Consider the following 26,304-nt stretch of genomic DNA (forward strand, 5'->3'; position numbering starts at 1 on the left):
TTTCCTTTTCCATTTCGTTTTAATAGCAGGGATTTAAAATGCACACTGCACCCAAATACAAAGCAGACCATTTTCTGGCTAACAACTGTAAATATCTTAACAGTAATTTCAAATACATTTTCACATTCGTTTGTGTAAAAGAACTACAGTGAAATTACCACGGTGAGGTCGTTGTCGTCGTCAACAGCACCACAAAGATCTAGTAGCAGAGAGAGACTTGCTCAGCCCAGTAATACAAAACATTTCAGAGATTTTACTGGCACAAAAAGGTTGGAAGCGCACTTGTCTGCTGGTGTTTGTCTCAAGTACTTTTCAGCTGCCCTACCCCCTAATGAATTTCAGTATAATGGTAGATGGGTACTTGAGACAACAGTACCCATTCTTTATATGGCAATGAATTACACTCTCCCAGAAAACCACTTTAAGAGAGAAATTTACCTTTACATTTTTAAAGGGCGGGGAAATGAAACCTTTTAAAAAAGCCTTCCTGGATTTATTTTTCAATGTAAAGTTACTTGTAAAATCGTATGTTTATGTCATGAAATATTTCCCTAATGTCCATTGATTTATGTAGGCCTACTCTATGACCCGAGGCAGATCCACACGATAACTTTATAGCACATCCAATGCACATTTAAAGCACATGGCTTCCCCTTAAAGAATCCTGGGAACCGTAGTTTGTTAAGGATGCTGGAAATGGTAGCTCTATTGGGGGGAACTACAGTTCCCATGAGCCTTTGGGGAAAGTGTTTCAAATGTGCGCTGAATATGCTTTAAAGGTATATTGTGGATTTGCCCCTAGTTGGCTATCATCCAGTAGAGGTTAAATCCTACAACAGGGCGATACAGCTTCTGGCCTATGAAGGCAAATACAGACCATAAACCATGTATTCTGGCCGGGCAGGTGATTTGGGGAAAAGGATGGAGACCTCCCGGAAGTTGGCCCCTTTCTATTTTTATTTCCTGCCAGGTGATTGGCAACACCACACAGGTGTTTTGGTACCAGGCAAACATCTGAAACGTGGTTCAATGTGCAAGTTTGTGTCTACAGCTAAGCTAGCATTAGATAGGCTGAGATACCAAATTATATAGGGAAAATCTGTCTAGTATACAATATCTGTTTCAATAAATAAGTGTGGGTATTGAAGAGGGGTCTGTTCTTACCACACTGAGTCTCTGACTCATTAAGTGGAATTGTTTGAAAAATCCAAAACGAAAATCCACAACACTTGAGTTTCTTTGTTTCATAAACCCAGCAAGGACAAAGGAAGCTCATGCTTACAAATAATTTAATATCTAAGTGGTTCCAGTGAGTAAACGTACAAAGATTTGAAAACCCTGTATGGAAATTTTGTGAAAAAAGCTACAAGATTGCTTGTGACTCAAGCCAAGTGTGAAAACTTACAAAATTGGCCCTCAAGCACTGTTACATATATAAAATCGTTAGAATATTAAACTGGTTTAAATTTGATCACTGAAATTACTGCTTCTTTCAGTCACTGAATATATTACATTTTCACAAATATGTTCACATTTCTCAACTAGATTAAAATCATGTATTAAAATATTGGGAGAGTAACCCCCGGTATTAAAGAATGAAAACACCAGGACACAATTCAGCCAAAAAATTAAGCACCTTCAAGTCCTAAATGCTCATGCTTAAAGCTCACTCATCAGATTTCAAGGTGCTCAGGTCTGCTGGATCATCTCCCGAATAAGTTACAATCAATATAAATAGTCAGTTCTGACAATCACATTTCACTGGTGCCAGAAAATATTTCATCAAGCTTTTCAAAAGTTAGTATTTTGTTTCCTGAAGTAGAAAAACTATTTTAAGATCACAGTAAAAATTCTTCATACAAGTAAAATCACAATATAATCTCTTCTTTTATCAAGTCACATTAGATAGAAACTCAACATGATGCATCTTGTCCAAGTATGAATTCTAGCTTACAAAAAAATACATTTTTAGAGGCTACATGGAGCCATGTGGCAGTTGCAATAGTAGTTGTCAATAGTGCAGAAAGTTTGTGGGCAATGTAGCCTGAGCGAGGTTCACTGAAATGGGGGTTTGCACAGGAAACTTTGCACTATGCTTCTGGAAGCCATTTGCTACGTGAATTTCCTTATACACAATTGTCCTTTCACATTATTAGGAAAAAGAAAAACATGGCGTGTTTTTATGGGCATGTACAAAGAAGCAACGTTTGGCCACCCCGCATCACATTCTAAGCTTTTTATTCTGTTTTCTTGGCATGTCTTCTCTTGACACTGTCGCTCGTCTCTCCAGCTGTTGTGCGGTCGTAGTCTGAGGAGGCGCCATTGTAAGGGACTTTGGCCTCGCTGGCTTCAGGGCAAGGCGGGTGAAGACCAAAGAGGAGGCCAACCAGCACCTTCTCAAACGGGGCCAAGGGAGTGAAAGCATTATCCGTCAGCATCATGATTACCTGAAACAAGGAGAACAGCAAGCGGCATTAGCTCTCCAATAATATTTACAGGTGTGTGTACTTCTGCATACCTAGGGAATGCCCAGGTAGAAACCACTCACTTACTTTTGGGTGGTCCTGTTTTGCTTCCAAACACACCATCATGTGATTACCCAAGCTCACAATTAAAAGGAATGGTTATGGGCTATCTGATGTGCTATTCCTTGCATTTATACATGTTACATCACGTTATATCACGATGTCATGAGCAACAACCCATAAATAAGAATTAATCCAATTCCCCAATAATTTTTCCATTTTTAGATACAAACCAGGACCCAAGTTAAGGGAAGAATATCAAACACAATACGTATTTCTCCCTAGATCATACAAGCAAGCAAACACTACTTCTTAAAATTGCACAGTTATACTTTTTAAAACTGACATTAATACTGTAATTCAATTCATATATTCACTAGTAAATACACTCTCTCTCTCTCTCTCTCTCTCTCTCTCTCTCAGAACCACCTAGCATGCAATTCTGACATGGCTGAAGTGAAGGCAAAGTTCCTACTGATTTCACAGACAGAAGGTCATGGGTTCAATCCCCATATGGGCAACCTGCATATTCCTGAATTGCAGGGGGGTTGGTCTAGATGCCCCTTGGGGTCCAACTCTACAATTCTATGATTCTATGGAACTAAAACTAGGTAGATATCTTCTGTACACAGAACAATTAATGTGACCATTTGCAAGTTTAAAACTGCTGCTTTACCTGGCAGGCTCAAGGTAGTTTGCATTAGTTAAAAACAAACAAATGCAGAATGATAAATACAACCCCAGGGTGGCATCTAAGGGATGCCTACCCGCTTGCGTGGTGCGACTTTCAGGTTCTCTTCTCCCTCTTCCAGCCTTCTGTGTGCTTCCAAAATCTACCTGGGCGTCCTGTAACCCCCAAGAGCAGCTTTTGAAGGCATAGGAAAAACTAGCATATTTCTAAATATCGTGAATCGTCAGTAGACCCTGCCACTGGAATCCTAAGATGGCTAGTAAATAGCACACCTAGACATGAGAAACCACAGCCAGGGTTGGCAGAGGGTAGCAGTAGTCATGTGAACTGGTCTTTGAAATTAAGTACGTATCTCATCAGGTTTTCAAAAGTGAAGTTCCCCCAAACATTCCCAGAGGGCTCCTTTCTGTTCTTCTGGCCTTTCTAGAGGACAGATCCAGATTATAGTCATACCTTGGTTCTCGAACAGAATGTGTTCCGAGAGTCCGTTCGACTTCCAGAACTGTTCAAAAACCAAGACGCGGCTTCCGCGGAAGCTGTGCCGGACGTTTGGCTTCCGAAAATAAAAAACTGGAACACTCACTTCCGGTTTAGGGTCGTTTGGGAGCCGAAATGTACAAGTTCCAAGAGCATTTGGCAACCAAGGTACAACTAATTAGTTACCGCCACCATCCAAAATTTTCACCACTGATTTTTCCCCCCAAATGCTTTAAACAGGAGGGGGTGGTTATCCTTCTACAGCCCAAGGGACACGTTTCCTCTTGGTCAACCATCAAAAGGTGTGGCCAAGGCAAAAGTGGGTGTGGCCACCCCACACAGACCACAATGCAAGCACCGTGTGCAAGGACCTCCACAAATTGCAGGCCTGTTTGCTCACCCCTGATTTACTGCCTCCCCACCCTCTCCCTCCTACTGTGAGGTGCCCTGCTGCAATCCCTCTACATGGGACTCAACACTGCCACTACCAAAGATAGCTAGGCAGGATGGAAAGCAAGTGAACTGCTGGGAGAAGAGGAACTGGAGCGGATCAGACCACACTGGATACAGAAAGAGCACTCTGATCTGCTCCAAAGTTTCCCGAGTGCCCAGGAAACACCATAGCAGATCAGAAAGCTCCTTCCTGTTTGGATCTGTTTTGCTGATACTGCCTCTTTGGTTCACAGTGCCGCTTTCTCTCTCTCTTTCCTGAAGGCAGCTCCTACATTCATCACGTGCTGCCTTTTGCCACTGCCGCTGACAAAAATTGTGGGTTCTTGGGGTCACAAACAAGCATGGGGAAGCTGGACCAGACTCACAGGCCAGTAGTTCACCACCCCAGTTTTAACTGTTACCACACAATTTGGTATTCAAACTTCTAGTTATTGAAGAAAGAAGAGTTGATGCAGGAATGAACTTTTTTAAAAAAGAAGACTAAGATCGGGGTGCCGATTTTATGTAATTATAAAACAATTAAATCTAATATATGAAGCATTAGATGCACTACTGGAACCATCAGTACAAAAACATGCACAGGTTTATTTAGAGTGCCTGTAAGTTACTCATGTCAGCACAACATCAGCACCAAGAAGCCCCAAAATTCTTACCTTTGTGATTACCAAGAAGGAGGTGTAATACAGCATGAGGTTGGGCTTTGCTACTGGAAGAAAAGAGATGTGCTGCATTGTGAAGAGTACGGCCCCTATCAAGCTTATTTTCACAGGGCTGGGGGGGAAAGACACAAAACATGTCAGGAATCATTTCTCAATCCCCTCTTCACCCTCAAAGAAGAGTTAGTAAATCTCTCAACACTGCTGTTAGTTTTCGTTAATTTGTCAAGATCTCCCACCATCACCGGCCCAGAGGCATTTGGGTTCTCCAATAGGGCTGCAAAACTTCTAATCAGTAAACAAAAAAGCTGAAGGTTTAGCTGGCTGGCAGGCGAAGGGAAATGTCAATTGACTGGCTGGAAGTTAGGGGCACGGGTGTTCAATCTCCAAGGCTCTTTTGACTTTGGTGAATGAAGAACAAGAGGGAAATATTAAAGATGACCATCCCTTCTCAGAACGTGTGGTAAACTCCCTTTATTAAGTTGTTGTTTTAACTTTTTAACTCAGTAACTTTTTTATAATCACCTGTTTAGGTGGTATATATACATTACTGGTGTGATTTCTATCCCTCTCATCAAGTAATGTATGTAAAATGAAACATAACAATTAAAATAAACCTGGAAAACCAAGCAGCAGAAAAATACTGGCAAACTCCCCAAAAGACAACAAAACCTAGTTGTCTTAGTGGGATAGGAAAGTTAAAAATAATTTCACATCGGGCAACCAACGTGCCTTTTTGGTTCCAGATAGTACTGTACATGGGTAGAAGAGTCTAAAAAGCCCAGAACACAATTTATCATGGCCCTCTAATGGCTATGGTGGCTTATTTACCAGCCGTCATGTATTTATCATTAACTCTGGAAGTGTACATTCGATTCTGACCCAGCTAAGCTTCCTGGTTTCTAGAATAAACTGCAAGCAGGTGATCCAAACCTCTGGAGCAGTAACAGAAAGGCAGCTTCTGCTTCTTACAAAAGCCTGGCTTGAAAGCATGCAAGAATTTGAAATCAGGGCTTGAAAACAGGGCTTGAAAAGCCTCAGAGAGCTTCATATGGGAGGAAGCACTTGATAAGAATCCCAAGACCCAGAATTCAAAGGTCTTTATAAGCAGATAATGCAATGTTGGATTCCACCCACAGGTTTATTTAACATGTAACACAGCTCAATGAGACTTGTTGAGCAGAAAAAAGGGCAAATGATTAACCAGCCAAAAAATCCAGGTTGAAAGCGCTGCAACAACACATTGGGAACTGTTTGCTAGTCTTGCTAAGAAATAGATCTGGATTTTATACAACAGAAATGAGAATTCCTCCGTTTTCTACCACGATGCACCTGTCTTTCTCAAATCTTTACCGCTACTTCCACTTGACATTTTCTAAGAGCGCTTTGCTCAAAACACTTCACAAACATTCGTTTTGCTAATCCTTACACCATCTCTGTAAAGTAGCATGGCAACATTGCAGACAGGCATGCCATGTTGACAAACTTACTGAATAAAAGCTTGCCCAAGTCAACCAGTGAGTTGATGGCTGGAGATTGTAAAAGAACAAAGCTCCTGCCCTCTGCTGAACATAAAAGGGGCTATCATATTTTTCGCTCCATAAGGCGCACTTTTTCCCTCCTAAAAAGTAAGGGGAAATGTCTGTGCGTCTTATGGAGCGAATGCAGGTGGGAGGCTCTGCTCAGCGCTCCCTTTAAAGAGCCATGTGGAGTGTGTGTGTGGCTTGTGGGGTCATTTCCACAAGGTGGGAGAAGGGACTGACGGGCTGCCCTTCTCCCTCCTCGGGGAAAAGCCAGCAAGAGCTTTAAAGGGAGCGCTGAGCAGAGTCTCCTGCCTGCATTCACATCTGGGATGCATACAGGCTCTGCTCAGCGCTCCCTTTCGTCCCTCCTCCCGCTTTGCTGGGAAACGTTTTACGGAGCAAAAAATACAGTAGTTGTTTAACATGCATTTGTCTTCCCCTTGGTTCACCAGGGAGATCTCTGCCAGCACCCTATGAAGCAGGCCCCTTGTTAAAGGCACTTCAAAAATTCCCAAAACTGTGACTTAGAGAAGAGGTAGGTAACCTCACGCCGGGGGGTGGGGCAGAAACCCCCCGACCCATCTTATCTAGTCCTTTCTACGGTCTCCCTGGCCTCTTCTTCCCAGGACACACCCTGCACTGCTTGTCCTCCATGCCCTCAAGTGCTTTGCCTAGCTGGAAGGTGTCTCTGAACTTTGGCACTGCCTCTTGCTCACCTGGGTGGAGTGGGAGGTGTGTGCCGAAACCTCTGGCTTTTGGGTGGCCGAAACATACAAAAGAGGCACATCTGTTGCTCTAGTCTAGCCACATTTGCCTCTGGCCCTGCTCAGCATTTGCAGGCAGTCCGCATGAGGTTTCGCATGAAGGAGGTTTCGCATGAAGGAATGCCACCCTCTGGCTGAAAAACAAGTTCCCCACCTTAGGAACCTTAAAGGTACCCCTGACCGTTAGGTCCAGTCGCGGACGACTCTGGGGTTGCGCGCTGATCTCTCTCTAAAGGCCAAGGAAGCCGGAGCTTGTCCGCAAACAGCTTCCGGGTCATGTGGCCAGTATGACTAAGCCGCTTCTGGTGAACCAGAGCAGCACACGGAAACGCCATTTACCTTCCTACCAGAGCAGTACCTATTTATCTACTTGCACTTGACGTGCTTTTGAACTGCTAGGTGGGCAGTAGCTGGGACCTCAGGAGTTCCGAAATTCTCCTTAAGAGCAATGTATAATCCAGAACTAAATTGCACAGTGCAGTAATAGAAAATATCAATCTATGTATAACCCTTTTAAAAATCCTGAAGTTCTCATGTCAGTGATATTGTCGCAAGAGGAGCTCCCGAAAAACATTTCTCCTTTCACGAGCTTCAAGTTTCCTCTCTTAAAAACATGCAATTCTCTGCCTTGCATTGACCAGCATATAGCTTTAAGAGAGGAAAAAATACATCTGCGGCACGTTAAACTGACAAAAATTGCATTTCTCTTCACAGCTGAAAGATTTAGGTCACCTACACACGCCCAATAACAACAAAAGGCAGCTCATACCACAAACACACACACACACACACACACACACACACACAAAGCTAAGTGGGGGGGGGTCAAGAGGGAGAAGAGACAACGCCGACTTTTGGCAACAGCTCTGTTTGCGTTGCTGTGTTTCTCTCCTGTCATTCTTTATTACCTAGGATAGTGGCTGGAAGCAGGATGCCTAAGTGCTTTGGCACTCCTGCTGCTTTTATCACACTGGTAGTGGCAGCAGTCTTTTCAAAATAATCACTTCCGCAAAGGAAACCCTGCCAGGAAGTCAGAGAGGAAGGGCAAGGGGACTTTAAAATGCCCACCATGAGCTCGTTTCCCCCTCTGGAGGAGCGGCTGGGGCCTGACAGCCTGCTCCAGCTCTTTTTGTACTTCCCACGGCAGAAGTTAAATTGGGAGTGATTTAACATTCCCAATTTAGCTTCTGCAAACCTGAGCTGAAACTGTAACTCAAGCAGTATTCCCCCGTGCGCCAGAGGCACGCTCTGAACAGCATACTAATGCCGCTCGCCTTCGGAGCAGGCTCTCGCATCCCCACAAAACCTGAACTTTTCTTTCCCGATTAATTTCAGTTACTGCTTTGAAGCTGACGTTTTGTCAGACACTGGTGAAGCGCCCGTCACTATGACTGGCAGGGTGCTTTGGGGATGCGTTCAGCAAAAGGCAGGGCTGGTGGCACACATTGCAAGGACCCCTGGCAAGATTTCCCTCCTGCGCATGACTAGGGATAAGGAATGCGCAAATCCGGGTGGTGTACAGCTACGACTCCCATCATCCCAGCCATGCTGAGTGATGCTGGTGGGAGACTAAAGTCCAACAAGGGTCACATGTTCCCTACCCGTGATGTAGACAATTCAGTGTCAGGATTGGGGTGGTAAACAGGTTTAGCTCTCGGCAGAGTTTAGTACTTAAGAGCAGAGTTTTAACTTTTTTTTTGCAACCAGATGAGTGGCTGATACTATTTCCCTTACCTAACAAATCACACGAGGTTATCCCTGCTGTTAAGGTTCAGTTTGCCTGCCCTATTCCCACACACCCGGTAATCCCTTGCATCAGTAGGTGGGACAGGAAAAGGATTTACAGTTGCAATCGAAATGATTCAAACCCCCCCCCCAAATTGCAAATCAGGTTTATAATATAAATTTACAGACTTTCAGCTGTTTGCAACGAGCAAATCAAACAAAAGCAATTGAAATAGCTGAACACAAACGGATGCTTCGAGTAGTTCCCCCAATTCAGCTGAAATTGCAACTTATGCTCACTTCTCCAGTCTCACTATTATTCAACCCCCCTCGTTGCAAACAGCTGAATGTCTGTAAAATTTGATAATAAACCTGATTTGCAATGGGAGCTGAATAATTTCGATTGCAACTGTAGCTATTCCCCAGACTCCTGCTGCCAACACTTGCCAATGAAAGTCAAAGACTATTTTTTATTTATACCCCACTTGATCTGCCTAACACTAGACCAGAGTTTCCCAAATTGGGATCTCCAGCTGTTTTTGGACTACAATACCCATTATCCCTGACCACTGGTCCTGCTAGCTAGGGATGATGGGAATTGTAGTCCAAAAACAGCTAAGTTTGGGAAACCCTGCACTATACTCCTTACAGTTTGGTTCTGAAAGGACCAGTTCTGATGAAGCTATATTTGCTTCATCTATCTTGGTTTTCAAAGCACAGAATGAGAGTTAGACCCATGCTGTTGCCCCCATCCTGCACTCAAGATGGCAGCTTTGGAGTTTCAGTCATGGTTTGTTACAACCCTGTTTTTCCAGGTACATCTGAATTCAGAAACTGTGGTTTAAGGCTGCAATGCTATACTTCCTCACCTAGGAATAAGCTATATTGACTTCATTCCCCAAGTAGGCTATGACTGAGCTGTCAATCTCAGTTTACTAAGCAGGATATGAAACCATAAATTGGGGGGGGGGAGAGAATAGGCTGAGCTTCTATTTATTAGCCTGCACGCAACCCATCACCTCTTCCAGGCAACCGTTCAAGGGTTTCATCACCTCGCTGGGAATGGAAGAAGGGGAAAAAAGTCTGGGATAGCTCAGTTGGTAGAGCATGAGATTCTTAATCTTAGGGTCATGGGTTGGGCAAAAAAAATCCTGCATTGCAGGGGATTGGACAAAATGACCCTCGTAGTCCCTTCCAGCTCTACAATTCTATGATCATATGACTCAGCTGGGTGTCGTCAGTATACTTCCAAACTCTGAATGAGTGCTTTTAGCAGCTTCATTTTAAATGCTAAGAGGAACGGGGCATAAAACGCAGCAGATCGCAGGACAAGTCAACAGCCACAGTGATCCCCAGTGGAAGTCACTGCCAGCGTCTTTACTTGAGAGGCCCCATAGGGCTCTTCAATGAAGCTCTCTGCTGCCTTGTTCCTCAGCTCCCCTTCCCTGTGGGCAGTAGTGCAGACAGGTAATTTAAGATGAACTCCATATGAAGTCAATAGTACTTACTTCTGAGGAGCTGTGGCTTGCAGCCATAGACTCTTCATCATCTTTATGTGGTTATATGTGCACTGCTTTGCTCACTTTCTCATGTGACAAACCACAAGAATACAGAGCACTCTAGCGCTCTGTATTTGCCCAGTCCTACCCAGGGATGCAGATGGCGCTGTGGTCTAAACCACTGAGCCCACGGCTTGCTGATTGGAAGGTCGGTGGTTTGAATCCCCGCAACGGGGTTAGCTCCCGTTGTTCGGTCCCAGCTCCTGCCAACCTAGCAGCTCGAAAGCACATCAAAGTCCAAGTAGATAAATAGGTACCACTCTGGCGGGAAGGTAAACAGCGTTTCCGTGCTCTGCCCTGGTTTTGCCAAAAGTGGCTTAGTCATGCTGGCCACATGACCTGGAAAAACTGTCTGCGGACAAATATCGGTTCCCCCGGCCAGTAAAGCAAGATGAGCGCCGCAACCCCAGCGTCATTCGCGACTGGACTTAACTGTCAGTGATCCTTTACCTTTATCTTTGTACCCAATTCATATAGAGCAAAACTAATAGGTTTTCTAGAAACCAATACTACAACATGTGACAGTTTCGTAGCAGATATTTTGGGGTTCCTCAGCAGCAAACTGGCACGGACAGTTCTCCCTCCAGGCAGAAAGTTTGAAGCGCACTAATTTATTATAGAAGAGTCATGTTACTGAAGAGCTACTCATACAGTGCTACTTTCAATACAAAGAAAGAATATTCCCAGGACTGTGCCAATTGTTATGTGCTTTTCATTGACTTACTAGGACATCTTCAGCAGTTCGTTAGTTTCTGGCTTCCACACACCTCTCACTAACTGCTCAAAGTTAGATATTAGGCCGCCCCCAGCTCCTGCAATTCAACAAGAAATTATTACATGCATAAAATTGGTTCCAGAAGATCTGACGAAACTCAATTCTGCTTCCAGTCAGGACAACTGCAAAGCTGCTCACGTCCCTTTCTAAAAGGAGCAGGATATGGCCCTCAAGTTATAGGCACAAATGGAATGACCTACTTCACAGTTTTTGAAATTGGATCCTCAATTTGAGACTCATTTGAAAACATCCTATTGTCAGGGGCAAGCACCTAATATTTCAGGGGGGGGATTAATTCAACAAGGATCTTAAATTTTGTCAAAGCTTAATAATAATAAGTAATAATAATAATAATGGCAGCCAACATTGCCTGGTACGCTGGAGCTTAGAATTTGTGATTGTCCATTTAGCAAAAAAAAGCTTCAAGAAAGATTCCTATATCTTACTGAAGTTAAGCACAAAATCTCTTCTTGCTTACAAAGCAATAGCAACACAGAGATTATGCACCCATTAAGGACTCATAGAATGATTTCCACTCTTCCCTGTGACTACTCCAGAAGAAAGACACCAAACTCATGGAAGTAGTAGTCCAGCCCCATAAAAGTCTCACAAAAGTTATTAGTCTACAAAAAAACATTTGACTAGCCTACTGGGACCTGGCAGAGGAGGGACAAACCAGTGTTCCGTTTTTAAACACCATGACTGCAACTCTTGAACCTTTTTTGAAACACTCATCACTTGCCAGCTCTCACCAAAAGAGCCTTTTGCAGCACACATATGGAAGAGGATGTGAAAGCTAGCAGTTTAGCTATATGCAACGAAACCAAACTGGAGCTGCTGTAGTATATTCCCTTTCCACCAATTCCAATGTTTACATTTTTTAAAAAGGATGAAAAAGCACAAAAACACTCCCCTGCCCTCACGTCCACCGTGCTGACCTCCCCATCTCCTACGTATGGATTGCTGTCTTATAATTTGAGCTTTAAACAAACCTGTCAGAGCTGACGTAGAAATATAAATGCCCCTGCTAGTGATATACCTGGCAGAGGTGGAATTCCGTAATAAAATGAGAGCACCTATAAGCGGCTCTCATCCAAGAACAGCATTTGCCAGTAAAACTGAAACTAGGGACATCTTATTCAGAGGCCACATAAGCAGCAACATGTGACGAAGGCTGAAACCTTAGGCACAAGTTCTTTTCCTCAGGAGGATGGAACTAAACTTGAGCAGGATTGAGCTTCATGGCTCTAAGGGGCAGCCAAGAAGGGGATGGTAGTGGTGACAGGGAGGGAGAGAGGGGAAAGAACACATTAACAGGATGGATTTAAATTGGTTTTTCTTCTAAGAGTGGCCCCGGATGCAATACCATTTCATAGTGGTGCCTAATCCACACAAGCCATGTACAGTCCGCACACACCCATTTTTGTGCCCCCGAAATGCCCATGATTTTTTGTGAGCCGGCCCAGTGTCCTTTAAAAAAATAACAATTGGCCATACTGATTTTTTTACAGAGGGTTCACTATGTGTCAGTGCAGCCCATGGCTCCCCAAAAGATTAGCAACCACCGTCCTTGAGATTCCCCCTTAAAATTTGAAATGTTTTTTAATATATATATATATTATTTTTTATACATTACCTCTGGCCCAGCCAACTACTATCATGATTAACCAGACATTTTTGTAGTGCTGATGTGCATGTGCAATCCCGCCAGTTATTTTCCATGTTCTAGTCACTTCCTTCATCCCTGCAAGCAGCAGTCGTATAGGTAGAAAACAGAAACAGCGGTAGGCTAGATCACGCGGACAATAAAATACAAGATACCTAAAGAATTGGGGAAAAAGTTTGAACCTTAGCTACTTCGCAATGTTTGCAATGGAAGCATGCTGACAAAATGAAACAAACTGATAACGGCTTTTTTTTAAAAAAAAAAAAAAGCTAGATGTTAAGAAGTCATCGCTGTAGTATTACGGCTATCAGTCACTTTAAACCATAGTTAAACTAAGCTATGGTTTAAATGTGAACATGCAGCGTGCTGCTGAAATTGTGGACACGTGGCTCCTTCCCTGCTCTTTGGTTAAAAACAAACACACACAACTGCTGTTAAAAAAAAACAACCCAACACCTCATTCTTTGTGGTATATCAAGATCTGGCATTTTAAAGAAGTATATAGCGTTAAAAAAAGTCACATCCATTGTGTCTAGTCCACACGTATCCCCTTAATATTACACTTCATGTACAGATGCAGCATTTTCCTAAAGCCCCCAAATTTGGGGAAAATAGGCTAGGAGCCCGAAACATGCATTCACCAATGCTGCAATTGCATGAGTAACTCTCTCCACATACCTATAGGAGCAGGGGCAATTACATGAGCATTTTGTCTAGCTCTGAACAATCTTTCCCTCCCATTCACTTATTGAAAGATATATCTATTCCCTCACTGTTCCACCCCAGCACAAAGGTTGAACAATTACAAATAAAGGCCTGGTAGGCAGCATTTTACTCACTTCCTCCTAATCATCTATTGCTCTCCCCTTTTGCCTCTGCCTCTACAGGCTCCTTTAACAAAGAGACATCATCTTCATTACCATCTCCCTCCCACAGCCAAATTTGATTGAAAATCAAGCACGTCGGCTGACACAGAGTGAACAGAGATGCTGCTGGTTTACTGTCAGGATCAGAGGAGATCTCTTCATCAGGTTTCACCAGCCTTCTCCCATCTCTCTCCATTGGCATGCCAAAGAATAAGCCTTCCTCAGATGCCTGCTCGTGTGCCAATGGAAGCTCAGAGGGCCAAGCATCTCTGCCTTCTTCAATCCAAACAGATATGCTTTATTATTGCAAGCCAACAGTTGTGACTTCACTATATGGACCTTGCTTTTTCCGTTGTCAGAATCTGCATACGTTTCTTAACATCTATAATACGCAGGGCTTCAATTTGGCATGTGAGTTGTCTTAACACAATAGAATCTCCCTAACCTCCAGCAGGTGCACTGGGTGAAAATCTTTTTAAAAATAAACTTACATTTGGAAACATTGCACAAGATGGGTATTTTTTTTCAGACAGGTCAAATTATCTTTGCTTATGAAGCAGATCTTTCCCTAGCATCTTAGTGCAAAAGTCTTCATCAGGAATTTGCAATGCCAGACCTACCCTCCTAGGAAACACCAGTGGATCCAGCTGCCCAGCTAGAAGCAATAGGAGCCACTGTTTGAAATTCTGCACTTTGCACCTGACTATTGGCCAGTTGCAACCAGGTGAAGATGCCTGGGTGCCAGGATGCCGCCTGATGTCTCTATCACCTGGAGGTGCATGCTTGAGGATCCTTGGATCTTGCCTGTTTCTACACGCTAGCAACACATCCTGCAGAATTTTATCCATTATATTTTATCTGCACAATCAGAACGGATTTCAGGAGCCAAAAAGCTGTATTGAAAAATGGCAACTTGACATTTAAGGAGCCATTTGGCACCCAGGCTCAAATATCTGAGTGTTTAACTCGGATAGGAGCAGGTAGAAGTAGTAGTTTCTCTGTGGGTCTGTTTGACAGCGCAGTCTGGCGAACCACACAGGGTACTCTGAACCGCCACTCTCCACCCTCTCTCAAATTTGCCTGCAAAACTAGTCATAGAATCATAGGGATCTATAATAAATTAGGAGACTGCTCAGTGGTGATTTTGATCTCGTTAGAGAAGTGGTATTACACAATATTTGCTCATTACCGTACACCTGTGAAATCCCTTTTTTTTTTCAAGGGAGAGGGGACACAAGAAGAAGAATTGGAGGGGAACAGCCAGCTTTTGTTTTTCCAGTTTTCTTCTGGGCCTTCACAACTCTAGAGGCACATTCCTTTCATGCAAAGTCATAGCAATGCATGTGCATAATTGCCTCTGCTGTATAGGAAGAACAGCAGATACCTCATTACGTATGTCCTAGTCAGAGGAGGAAGTAGTATATAGTATTCAAATCAGGCATTTATAATAAATAAGACTGGCTCTTGTAGAATGCAGAGAGATGTTTCCCATAGGTGCCAGTAGATGTCACTAGTTGACAACCATATCAGAATCTCTATTAGCTTGGCTTGTTCAGTGAAGGGAAAAAGTTTCTTTTATTTTTATTTTATTTTTTTATTGCTAGTTACAATAACAAAAAACAAAAAGCAAACAGAATAGACTACATCAAAGTAACATAAATAATAAGAGAAACAGCAAACGAAAAATGTTATCAGCCTAAAATACAAAAAACAAACAAACAAAAGTACACAAATCTTGGCTTCCCTCCACCTGTGTATGACTTCCTTCTTTCTCTTTTATTTTAATTGTTGTGTTATCAATAATATTTTGCCTTTATACCTCTTATATAAATAAAGAGTATAAATAAAAATTATATTATTATTATTATTATTATTATTATTATTATTATTATACCCAACTTCTCCTTGTCTTTACCCTGTAAACTTCATTCATTGCATATTAATATGTTTATGCCAGAACAATGCTTTTCCATGTACTCCTTTACACAATCCCACTCTTCTATCAGTTTTTGATCTGATTGTCCTCTTTATCACTGCAGTAAGTCTTGCCAGAACTATATATTCACAAAATTTTATTTGCCACTCTCTTAGTGATGGAATTTTTTCTCCCAGTGAAGGGGAAAAGTTTCATTTCAGATTTTATGCAGTACAGAGGCAGCATTCTACACAATTCTAAAGTCGGCTGTATTTTTTTTATGCAATAAAAACATTCCTAAATGGTCAGCTGCTGAAGTCGATAGGGCTCATATTTCAATGTGTAAATGTAAACAAGGCTTGAGTGAAAACAAAGCATTTCACACTTGTCACGGGTTCTTGGTTTGTTCTGTGATGCATCTGACAGCAATCTTCAGAACTTTCCTTCTGTTTTGAAGGAAGTATCCACACACCACTTCACACATCAAGGGGCTGCACCTTCTCCAATCCAATTTCTTGTGCAGCATTTTCAGAGGATGAGAGGGGAAAGGTTTAAATACCTACTTCTCAGATATATTAAAAGATTCAACTGCAGAAAACAGGACCCTCATAGTGCATTTGCCATGCTTACTTTTAATAATGATAGCAGTGTTATTAACCAAGGTCATATAGAATCCCTTGCACCAGAGGTGGCTAGCACTCAGCTTGGGGTCCTGATGGGGCCCCAGAAACAACTGCTGGGGGGCCACAAACCCCAGTGTTTTTCTGCATGGGTACAATCTATATGTAAGAAAAAACAGGAGTTCCTCATGATGTATATAGCACAAAATCAGTATGTTGTACATCCCAAATACACCAGCAAGGCAGGTAGGGTTTTTTTTTGCTGGGGGGAACGACCCAGCTTCCCTAAACGCTTTAGGAAAACTGATTCTTATCCTAATAGATGCACCTTAAAGTAGAGATGATGGTGCATGAATATACATTCAAGCTATCCTATTAAAGATGGTGGCATCCTTTAAGTATGATAGCAAGAAACAAGGCAATGAAGTTATTTTTTCCTTGGCCTTAATTTGCCTGAATAACTGGAGTGTTTTATCAATCAATCAGTTAATTTTAATAAGACACCGGTTAAGCTCTGCATATTGAAAAGCAGCTTCGACTATACCTCCCTATAGCTTCTTCCTATGTCAAGCAATGGATACGGCTCAGAACGGCATCTCATAATGAGATTTTTGGATTCTAGGACGAGTATAGGATGATGGTAAACACATGGACTTGAATCCTGAGGAGGGGTTACCTTGTCACCCAACTACCTGATTCATCAACAGGACCCCCCAACTTATAGGGACAGGGGTTTGGGGGGAGGGTACAGCAGGCTGCAGAGTGAAGCGAAAGCCCATTCTATGAACACAAACTCTGTTCTGTTTATGGAAGAAAAGTTAGGATCTGAGCCAGAAAATGCATGCTTTGTTTTTCAGGCCACGAGACCCAATTATTCTGATTAATGGCGACCTAAATCAAAGCACATTCTCATACCGATGAACTTCTAATAAGATGATGTTAGTACTGCTTAAACTGAGAAACTACTGTAGTGAAGGAAAAACACTTCCCCCCCCCCAAAAAAAAGACCCCACAAGCATTCACCCCACCCCACCCAAATCTGGGTTAAGAGACAGTGGAAGAGAGCTGCATCCATTCCACAGCTCGTGTCACGGCAGCTAAAGAAGGGCTGAGATTCATAAATTCAACCCCAACTCAAAGCTGTTAATGAGCTTCACTAATTAGGAAAAAGTCCAAAAAGGAACAACATGTACTTTATGCACACATAAAAAGATATCGTTCTCTGCCAGTTACGAACACTGCTAAGTCCTATTACTGGGCCTCTCAGCTAGTTGGAAATTCACATGGAGGACAAATCTAGCTCACAGTAATTACTAATTTGCACGTACCAATTTTCTGTCTTTCTCCTAACTCCAATGCTCTGAAAGACTAGAAGTGTAGTGTTCAGAGTACTGGACTAGGACTTGGAAGACCAGCGGTCAATTCCTCAGCTGAAACTACTTCACAGGGTTGTCGCGAGGATAAAAGGGGCAGGGGGAGAACCATATATGTCACCTTGAGCTCCCTGGAGGAAAGGTGGCTCTAATCGTCACGAAAATGCAAATCTTAATGCGGTAAATTGAATGACGGGCTTCCATTTACGCCACAAGACACCACGGTAAGCAGCCCAATCTGATCTATACAGTGGTACCTCGGGTTAAGTACTTAATTCGTTCCGGAGGTCCATTCTTAACCTGAAACTGTTCTTAACCTAAGGTACCACTTTAGCTAACGGGGCCTCCTGCTGCTGCCACAAAATTTCTGTTCTCATCCTGAAACAAAGTTCTTAACCTGAAGCACTATTTCTGGGTTAGCGGAGTCTGTAACCTGGAGCGTATGTAACCTGAAGCGTATGTAACCTGAGGTACCACTGTACTTACTAGAAGCCGAGGCCCGCCAAGTTTCAGGTAAGTAACTAAGACTGCAGCCTTTGTGAGAAAGGCGTCGATGACGGCATTCACAATGAACCTGAAAACAGTAACTGCTCGCTTTTACTCTAAGCAGGCAAGCCCCATTTTCACTTGAAAGACAGACGTACCTGCCAGTGTTCTGAAGTAACAGGTCTAACCCCATAATTGAGACAGGATGTATTATTGCCTTTAAAAGTTTTTTTTCTCTTTAGTGCAGCGTTTTATTTTAGTCAATCTAACATACACCCAGTGCTCTTTGGTTAAAAATAAAAACCATGTAAAACAGCATGGGGACGGGGGGACACACAAGAGAAGAGGGTTCTTGACTTCACAGGGATCAGCCAGTCAGGACCGTGAACAGCACACTCTATAGGAAAACCTGCAGATTATTCACCTTCCCCAAGCTACACCATGAACCAAAATAACTATATGTACATATTGTGGCAAGGGCACCAATTGCCCTTTTTATGCATGTCTATATAAACACCCAGTTTTTAGCATTTGAACAGTTTCTAATTACAGGTGCAACACTGTGTTAACTAATTGATTAAATTGAATAAAAACCTTTTTCAACGAGGTGCCCAGACAACAGCTTGTATTAAAAAGCATACTTAAAAACCGCCAATTGCAGACACCCAGTTCTCTTGGGCCCTGAATATTTTTATTTATTCATTCATACGCAAAACTATGCAGATTTGATCTATTAAAACTCACACAATTAACTGACCTAGATTCTTTGAATCAGATGGCAGCTCTAAAACTCTGAAGCTGCATTCCATGACTTTGAGCACAGATTTAAGTTTTAGGCAACATCCTTCATCGTAAAAGCTGCTTACCAGACTGACGAGGCAAGTAAGACATTTGTGGTGTTGGCAAGAAATCCAACTGGAGGTTCTGCAAGCATCAGCGAAGATAAAATGGAGCCACCAAAACAGTAAAGCATTGCGCTAAACCAGCATGCAATTGGGCTGCGGTATGATACGTCAACTGCTCCTGGAACAGTAGAAAATACAAAGTGTAAGTAGTTCAAACGTCTCACCTTTAATCTCTACAGAAAGAGCAAAAACCTGATCACAGTTCAGTACCAACCACCCCCCTCAGCAATTTTCAGGTCATCCAGTGGGGTGCAAGTTTGTGGACCACTGTTCCTATCAATGTAGTTCATTAATTTGCTTCACACGCCCAAGAAATACCAAAATAGGCTTAAGCATTATTTATGAAATATATATATTTCATAAATAATGCTTGATAAAGCATGATCTCCAACGTTAGCCATACTCTGAGCAAACCCACTGAAATAAATTGATTTTTATTTAGTTCAGTGTGTTTCTGAATAAAGTGAATAAATTGGGTGCTGTCCAAAGTAGTTGAAATGGCATCACGAGTGTGAAGGGTCATTGTGTCTTTCCTGATATAACACCCCCCAAACTTCCTAAAGATGGCCCTAAGGATCAAGTGACTCCTTGAAAGAACAAGAGTTGGAGCACAGGGGTCTCTGGGGCAGGATAAGAAAATAAGAAGAATTTGGTTGGGGATGCCTTGCAAAAGTAAAAGGGCCTGACCATTCATCTTTGGATCCAAGCCAATAAACCCATTGCCCACCCAGAGCTAAAGCATACAGAATAAACTGTCTATGGTCAAAATCCCAAGAACACTTTGAGAGAGCAAATCCCACTGAACGTAGAGCTTACTTCTCAGTAAACATACTTAAAATTGCACTGTCAACCCCATTGATGTCATTTAAGATTTCTCCTTAACTGGCCTCCCTGTTGGGTTCTAAGCCAACCTTATAAGAAGACTTTTGTTTGATTTGTTTGTGGCAAGGACCAACTGCAGACCACAAGGCAGAAAAGGTTGTCCACCCCCTGCCTTCTTTTAGGCCACAAATGACCGATACAGGGGGTCTTTGCAGTCAACTAGTAAAAAAAGCTGTTATGAACTTTGTTTGCAAGGTTGTTCCAAGCATGGTCCACATTCAATAAGTAAAATAAAAAAATTCCTTCCAGTAGCACCTTAGAGACCAACTAAGTTTGTTATTGGTATGAGCTTTCGTGTGCATGCACACTTCTTTTATATTAAATAATTGTTTTATTTTGTTTTGACTACGGCAGACCAACACGGCTACCTACCTGTAACTATTCAATATGTACTTATCAAGCATGATGAAATACTGTGCAAAGCATACAGACTCCTCAACAATCAGCTACTACGTGAATGTCAAAAAAGAAGATACATTTACAATGGTCCAAGCAATAACAGCACTGAATGCAACCATCATAGCACCAGAACAGGTGCAAGGCTTCATTCAAAGGGACCAACCCAGCTCCAGCTCGCTACAAAACATTCTACTACTGCAAATGCAATACTATTTCAATTTTTAAAAAACTTGCTTTCTTTACAATAGTATGAGCACAAGAAAGCAGGCAAGTTAAGAAACTGGTATTATGTGGAAAAGCAAATTTTAATGGGAGAAAACAGAAATGATCAAGTGATTTGCTTTCAGTAATCCACAAGTAATTAGATGTAGCCACTAATGACCTTTCCTTTAAACTGTCTTTAATTCATACCAAAAAATGAGGATCCAGTTAGTAGGTGCACATGCAACTTAATTCTTTGGAATTACTTTTGTTAAGCCAAATTAAACATAGTGTGTATCAGCAATATCCAAATATAAATTGCCATGCTTTAATATCTGCACTGCATGTCACAATGAATATTAGTGCTGAGAACCCATCAATATTCCTTCTAGCATTAAAGCTGCAGTTAATTAAGCTTAATTGTGTGCTTGACAAGGGAGATAATTATCTGGATGAACTATCAGATTTACTTAATTACAAGTCTGGAGCACAAGATATTAAGTCCAAATGCCCTATTCACAAGTATATATTTACAAGGATTTGTGAGGTCAGAAGACAGGCACATATTCCATAAGTCTAATTTCCACTACCCCCAAAAAATAAAATAAAATCAGGCATTGAGAAAGATGTTTTGAAATATATCAGGAAGATGCTCCAGATTCAGAGGAACAGGGGCTAGTGGATTAGTTGCAGGTTTTCTCTCCAAGCAAGAACAGCAACAAGTGAATACTTCACCTTCCCAGAGAGACCAGGAAACTCAGACTTCCAGAATAATGCCTTAATGTCCAAAATTATACAGGTGCAAGCAATGATAACTTTTCCCTGCTGCTCCTCCTACACTCAGTTCATGGTTGAGGTGCTGCTGCATCATTAAGCCATAGGCTATCCTGTTCCAAAGGGGTCAAGCGAGCACCACCACCCCCTGTGCTTCCAGCTCCTTCTGCATCTGGTCCTCTGGTCTGCCACTTTCAGCTGGGAAGTCCTGCCGAGCTGGCCTGAGTCTCCATTCCCCTTCAGCTTTTGGTGTTCCTCCCTGGCCCCCTATGCCTCTTATGGTAGATAAAGGTAAAGGGACCCCGACAGTTAGGTCCAGTCGTGGCCGACTCTGGGGTTGCGGCACTCATCTCGCTTTATTAGCCAAGGGAGCCGGCGTACAGCTTCCGGGTCATGTGGCCAGCAAGACTAAGCTGCTTCTGGTGAACCAGAGCAGCGCACGGAAACGCCGTTTATCTTCCCGCCGGAGCGGTACCTATTTATCTACTTGCACTTTGATGTGCATTCGAACTGCTAGGTTGGCAGGAGAAGGGACCAAGCAATGGGAGCTCACCCCGTCGCGGGGATTCGAACTGCCAACCTTCTGATCAGCAAGTCCTAGGCTCTGTGGTTTAACACATGGCACCACCTGTGTCCTCTTATGGTACGTCCCTTCTTTATACCAGCCTTGCCCAACTAGATCTATGAGCCAAGCATTGCATTGGGGTAACTTAGGATGGCAGATGTTCACCATGGATGAGAACTGAGCTTAGCTCCCATTCAAAAGCACCACCACCATTCATCACTGCAGCATGTCCAGGCACCCAGTGGAGAGCAGCACTGCCACCAAAGCAGCGGTGGTGCATAAGCCACTATACCATTTTCACCACAAGCAGGACTGGGCCATGACCCGGTGTTTTTTTTGGGGGGGGAGGGATGTCATTAGCACCATTCCCAGCTCTCTCCGAAGTCTGGTGCCAGCCCTACACTCCAGCTTTGATCCCCAGGATTCTTTGAGGAAGCAGCAACATGTAAAAGCCAGTGTAAGACTGTGCTGCAAATATGTCCCTGGAGTCCAAGGCATCAATTTGTTTTTCTTCAGAAGAAAGGAACACTGCACATTATTTGTGGGTCCAAAAATTCAAGTTAATGATTATAGCATGGGCATGTTGTTACTATACTGCTATGCTGCTTCAATGGCTTGCCATTTAAAGTTGCCATTTATAGCTATATTGTGGGTAGAACGATGAACTAAATTTAGTGTTTTGTATCATCCATCTGAACATGGTCTTGTCAGTTGGGTTTACCCCACTAATCATGAGACACCATGAAGGCATGCAGTGTGTGCTCCGGCCAAGTGGTGAAGATAAGGTTGCTAAGGGGCCAACTTCATGTCACACACAGCTCTGTCTTTTTCAAAATGAGAGAAAGCAGCTGAAGGATTCTGAGCAGAGAAGCCGCACGTAAGTGTGCCTATACCGTAGAAGCATATCCCTTTCACTGTTTCCCCCATTCAGAATTTGCCTATAGCAGCTCCACTCCTGCAAAATGCAGGCAAATGCGGTGCATTTTCAACACTACCAAAGCAAAGTCACATAGTACTTCCTTTTGTCTGCCTAAACACACCTGTTTGAGGCTGAGGTGCCTCAATAGTATTTGTTGAGAGTCAAGGCCATGGTGAACAGTTGCCCAAGATGAAAACAGCACTGAGTGTCGTGGAAAGGGATATTTTTGTATACAAGCACACAACCATGACTGTATATAATCATGAGGGTTATTATGGGCCAAGGAGAAGACTGGGGGGGGGGGTGACATGCTCAGCTATCCCCAGTATAGACCCAGTTTTTAATTTCTGAAGAGAGATTTCAAACCCTCTTAAAGGCTCTGAAATGGTCCATGGCAGACATTGTGAGACTCTACAGTGCATGGTTGGAGAACTTGCAGGCTTCCAGTTCTTGTGGGGCTCCAGTTCCCATCAGCCCCAACCAGAAATGGTGGGAATTGTAGCCCAACACCTGGAGAGCTACAGATTCCCCATCCTTGCACTACAGAGTTTCACAACTTGTGCCCTGAAGCAGTTCAGACCCTAATGCCACATGATGCAGCAACAACCTAGCTGAAGCCAAGCAGGTCTGGACAGGTCAGTACCTGAACAGATTACCAGACACCCGACAAGTGCTACCTGGAATTTCATTAAAGAAAGCACAGCATAACAAAATAAGTCATCACTTTAATCCATTCATTGATATGTGATGTTAGTCAAATCTGCTCCATACACACTCCAAATCCACTCTGCATATTGCTTTTATGCCAAAGCACCAAGCCAGTCGTATTTGTGTCATTTCAGCAACAGGCTTTTGCCAGCCTTTAAAAAAAAAACCCGAATGTTTTTTGTGTGTGTGTGCAGCTTGGCATTTGCTTCAATTCTGCCAGCTGCTTTTAAATTGTGGTATTTCAATGTTCTTGTTCCCATTGGTTTTATTTTTAACTTTTGTAAGCCACCCTGAGAACCTGCTAATGCTGAATAAATAAAAGCTTTCAGGACAGTCTGAACCTAGCCACAAATTTAACCTCTGGCAACAGCTGTTCTTGATACATGAGCTGATTTTAGTCTCAAAGTGCAGGGTACCATTCCTCAAACTGGTGCCCTCCAGGTCTTTGACTACAACTCCCATCAGCCCCAGCCGGTATGACCAACAGTTGCGGATGATGGAAGCTGGGAGCCCCAACTTCCAACAACACCTGGAGTTGTCACAGGTTCTCCATCCTTGGTGCAAGGGGGGAAAGCAGCTCTGCACATGATCAGAAGCACTGTTGTTACTTCCAATTAGAACAAATGTCCTGCTGGATCACACCAAAGGCCTATCAGGTCCAGCATCCTCTTTCTCACAGTGTCCAACCAGACGTCTATGGTAAGCACACAGGCAGGAGATGAAGGCAACAGTTGCTCTTTGTGTGGCATTGTTGTACATTAGCTTTGAGTATGGACTTCCATACAACAAACAAGTCAATGGCAGAATCATAGAATTGTAGAGCTGGAAGGGACCCAAGCTGGAAGCCCAACCCCCTGTGGTGCTGGAATTTCAGCTAAAGCATCCAAGACAGATGGCCATCCAATCTCTGCTTAAAAACCTCAAATGAAGGAAAGTCCATCAACTTCCAATGGAGACTATTCCACTGTCAAATAGCTCTTACTGTCAGAAAGTTCTTCCTAATATTTAGTCGGAATTTTCTTCCTTGTCACTTAAATCTATTGGTTCAGGTCTTGCCCTCCAGAGCTGGAGAATACAAGCCTGCGCTATCCTCCATGTGACAGCCCTTTAGCTTATCTGGAGATGGCTATCATGTCTCCTATTTACCAGGCTAAACATGCCCAGCTATCTGAACCGTTCCTCATAAGGCTTGGTTTCCAGACCCTCTATCATCTTGGTCCAGTGGGTGCCAATATTGAAATATTGGGTGAGCCAGGTAAGCCCCACCCCAGATAATTGATCACATGGTGTTGCACACATACACCATTTGAATGGCAATGCCCATTAACTCAAATATTTTATGCGGGGACTGAAGACTCCTTTGCCCGTAGGAGTCAGCTCCTATGTCTTTAGTCGCCTTCCTCTGCATAACATCCCTTCTTAAACTGTGGTGCCCAGAACTGGATGCAGTACTCCAGGATACAATAAGACTTACATCCTCCATGAATTTACCTAATCCGGCTACCTGTCAAAGTCATCCAACGAACCATGCATGCGTCTGTCACCAAATCATATGGATTCAAATTTCATAAACTAATAATAATAATTTTATTATTTATCCCTCACCCATCTGGCTGGGTTTCCCCAGCCACTCTAGGCAGCTACGCAGCAGGCAAAAGTAACAAGTTTTGATGGGCGTAATGGAATACTGAATAGTTTAGTTTATGTAAAATATGCGTGGATTTATGGTATGCAAAATGAACCATGGAAAGAGAAGAAGGGAAGTCACTGATGTTTTAAGGTTATTTAAATGAACATTCTAAAATGTAAAACAGAAAATATAATATAGAAAAAACTGAACAAAAAAAATGCTTAATTTTCTCCCTCTCCGCCAAAAAATTGAAAAAAGCGGTGTTTGTGTTTCTTTAGAAAACGTGCGGGCATGCAGCATACAATTTAAAAAAAGAGAGAAAAGCGGCGTGGAGCTGAGCGAGCCCTCGCCTCGTAGCTAACCGCGCTCGTCCACAAGGGAAGGCATTCTGCACATGCCCAGGAGGCACGGCCAGACGCGAGGCCGGGCTCCTCCGGCGCCGCCATCCCCGCTGCCCGCCCGCCTTCCCCCTCACTCACCCGGCTGCTCCTTCAGCGACAGGACGGAGGCCGCGTAATGCGCCAGGTCGAAGAAAGGGAACATGGGCAGGCGGGAGAAGCGAAGCGCCACCTGCCCCAGGAGCTCCTCCATCGCGGCGGACTCCGCCGCGCATGCGCCGGCGACGGATTTAAAGAGGGAACGTGAGGGGGGCGGGGGAGGGCGAGAAGAGCCAAACGAGCGAGGGGCGGGGCTTAGAAGGGCCCCTCCGCCCGCTCTCTCTTCATCGCCTCAAGCCAAAAAGGGGCGCGAACGGTCCCAGTCGAATCCCGCGCATAGTTTTTTGTCCCGTACAAACCGCCGTCGGGCGGGAAGAGCGCTCGCGCCGCGGGGGCGGGGCAAAGGCTGGCCCCGCCCACTCCCCCCCACTAACGTTGCGCTGGAATGAAAGGCGATTGGCCGGGCTGCCGCGCGGTGGGCGGGGACAGGAGGGTGGCCGCGCGATCAGGCAGGGACGCTGGGGGGGGGGAGGCAGTGAGGGCCGGTCCCCCCATTGGGGAAGGTGAGGCAACTGCCTCAGGCAGCAGAAGAAACAGGGGTGGCAAATCCTAATGCAGATAATTATTGATTTCTGCTCCCCCTCTGTACCTGATGTAGCTCTTCAGTCTAGGGTTGCCACCTTTGTTCTGACATAATGAACATAATGAAGACGTTGGGTGCAAATATATTTTTTTCATCTGGTGCTGAAGTGACAGCTGTGTACAGCTGAAAACACTGGCAGCAGTAAGATAAATTCAAAAGTGTAAATA

The 26,304-nt window shown here is 43.5% G+C and overlaps 1 protein-coding gene and 1 long non-coding RNA gene across 3 annotated transcripts; one reads left to right on the forward strand and one right to left on the reverse strand.

Moving 5' to 3' along the window:
* Positions 1–26,158, reverse strand: TMEM38B (transmembrane protein 38B). 2 transcript variants are annotated; one of them, XM_083593976.1, is made up of 6 exons: positions 25,537–26,151; positions 18,941–19,097; positions 12,785–12,969; positions 11,098–11,185; positions 4,800–4,917; positions 1–2,447 (listed from the first exon to the last, which is right to left on the reverse strand). In XM_083593976.1, the coding sequence occupies exons 1-6, from the start codon at positions 25,646–25,648 to the stop codon at positions 2,238–2,240; spliced, it is 870 nt and encodes a 289-aa protein (XP_083450102.1). In that variant the 5' UTR covers positions 25,649–26,151; the 3' UTR covers positions 1–2,237. The 2 variants fall into 2 exon arrangements, with proteins under 2 accessions (XP_083450102.1, XP_083450103.1); XM_083593977.1 differs by lacking the exon at positions 18,941–19,097 and having other exon boundaries at positions 25,537–26,158.
* Positions 2,396–15,501, forward strand: LOC310753098. Its single transcript, XR_014543180.1, has 3 exons — positions 2,396–2,498; positions 6,778–6,860; positions 13,702–15,501. It is a non-coding gene; the product is annotated as an uncharacterized lncRNA (long non-coding RNA).
* Positions 26,159–26,304: the final 146 nt, after the last annotated feature.

Source organism: Podarcis filfolensis, assembly GCF_964270895.1.
Source record: "Podarcis filfolensis genome assembly, chromosome: 17".
NCBI classification, from domain to species: domain Eukaryota; kingdom Metazoa; phylum Chordata; class Lepidosauria; order Squamata; family Lacertidae; genus Podarcis; species Podarcis filfolensis.

What these genes read in the sequence shown, in the direction of transcription:
- TMEM38B (XM_083593976.1), bottom strand. Translation starts at nt 25,648, where the DNA reads ATGGAGGAGCTCCTGGGGCAGGTGGCGCTTCGCTTCTCCCGCCTGCCC. An exon ending in TTACTTGCCTCGTCAGTCTG is followed by an intron (nt 12,970 to 18,940) that starts GTAAGCAGCTTT and finishes CCAATTCTTTAG; the next exon opens with GTATCTTGTATTTTATTGTC. An exon ending in CCTTCTTGGTAATCACAAAG is followed by an intron (nt 2,448 to 4,799) that starts GTAAGAATTTTG and finishes TCCTTGTTTCAG; the next exon opens with GTAATCATGATGCTGACGGA.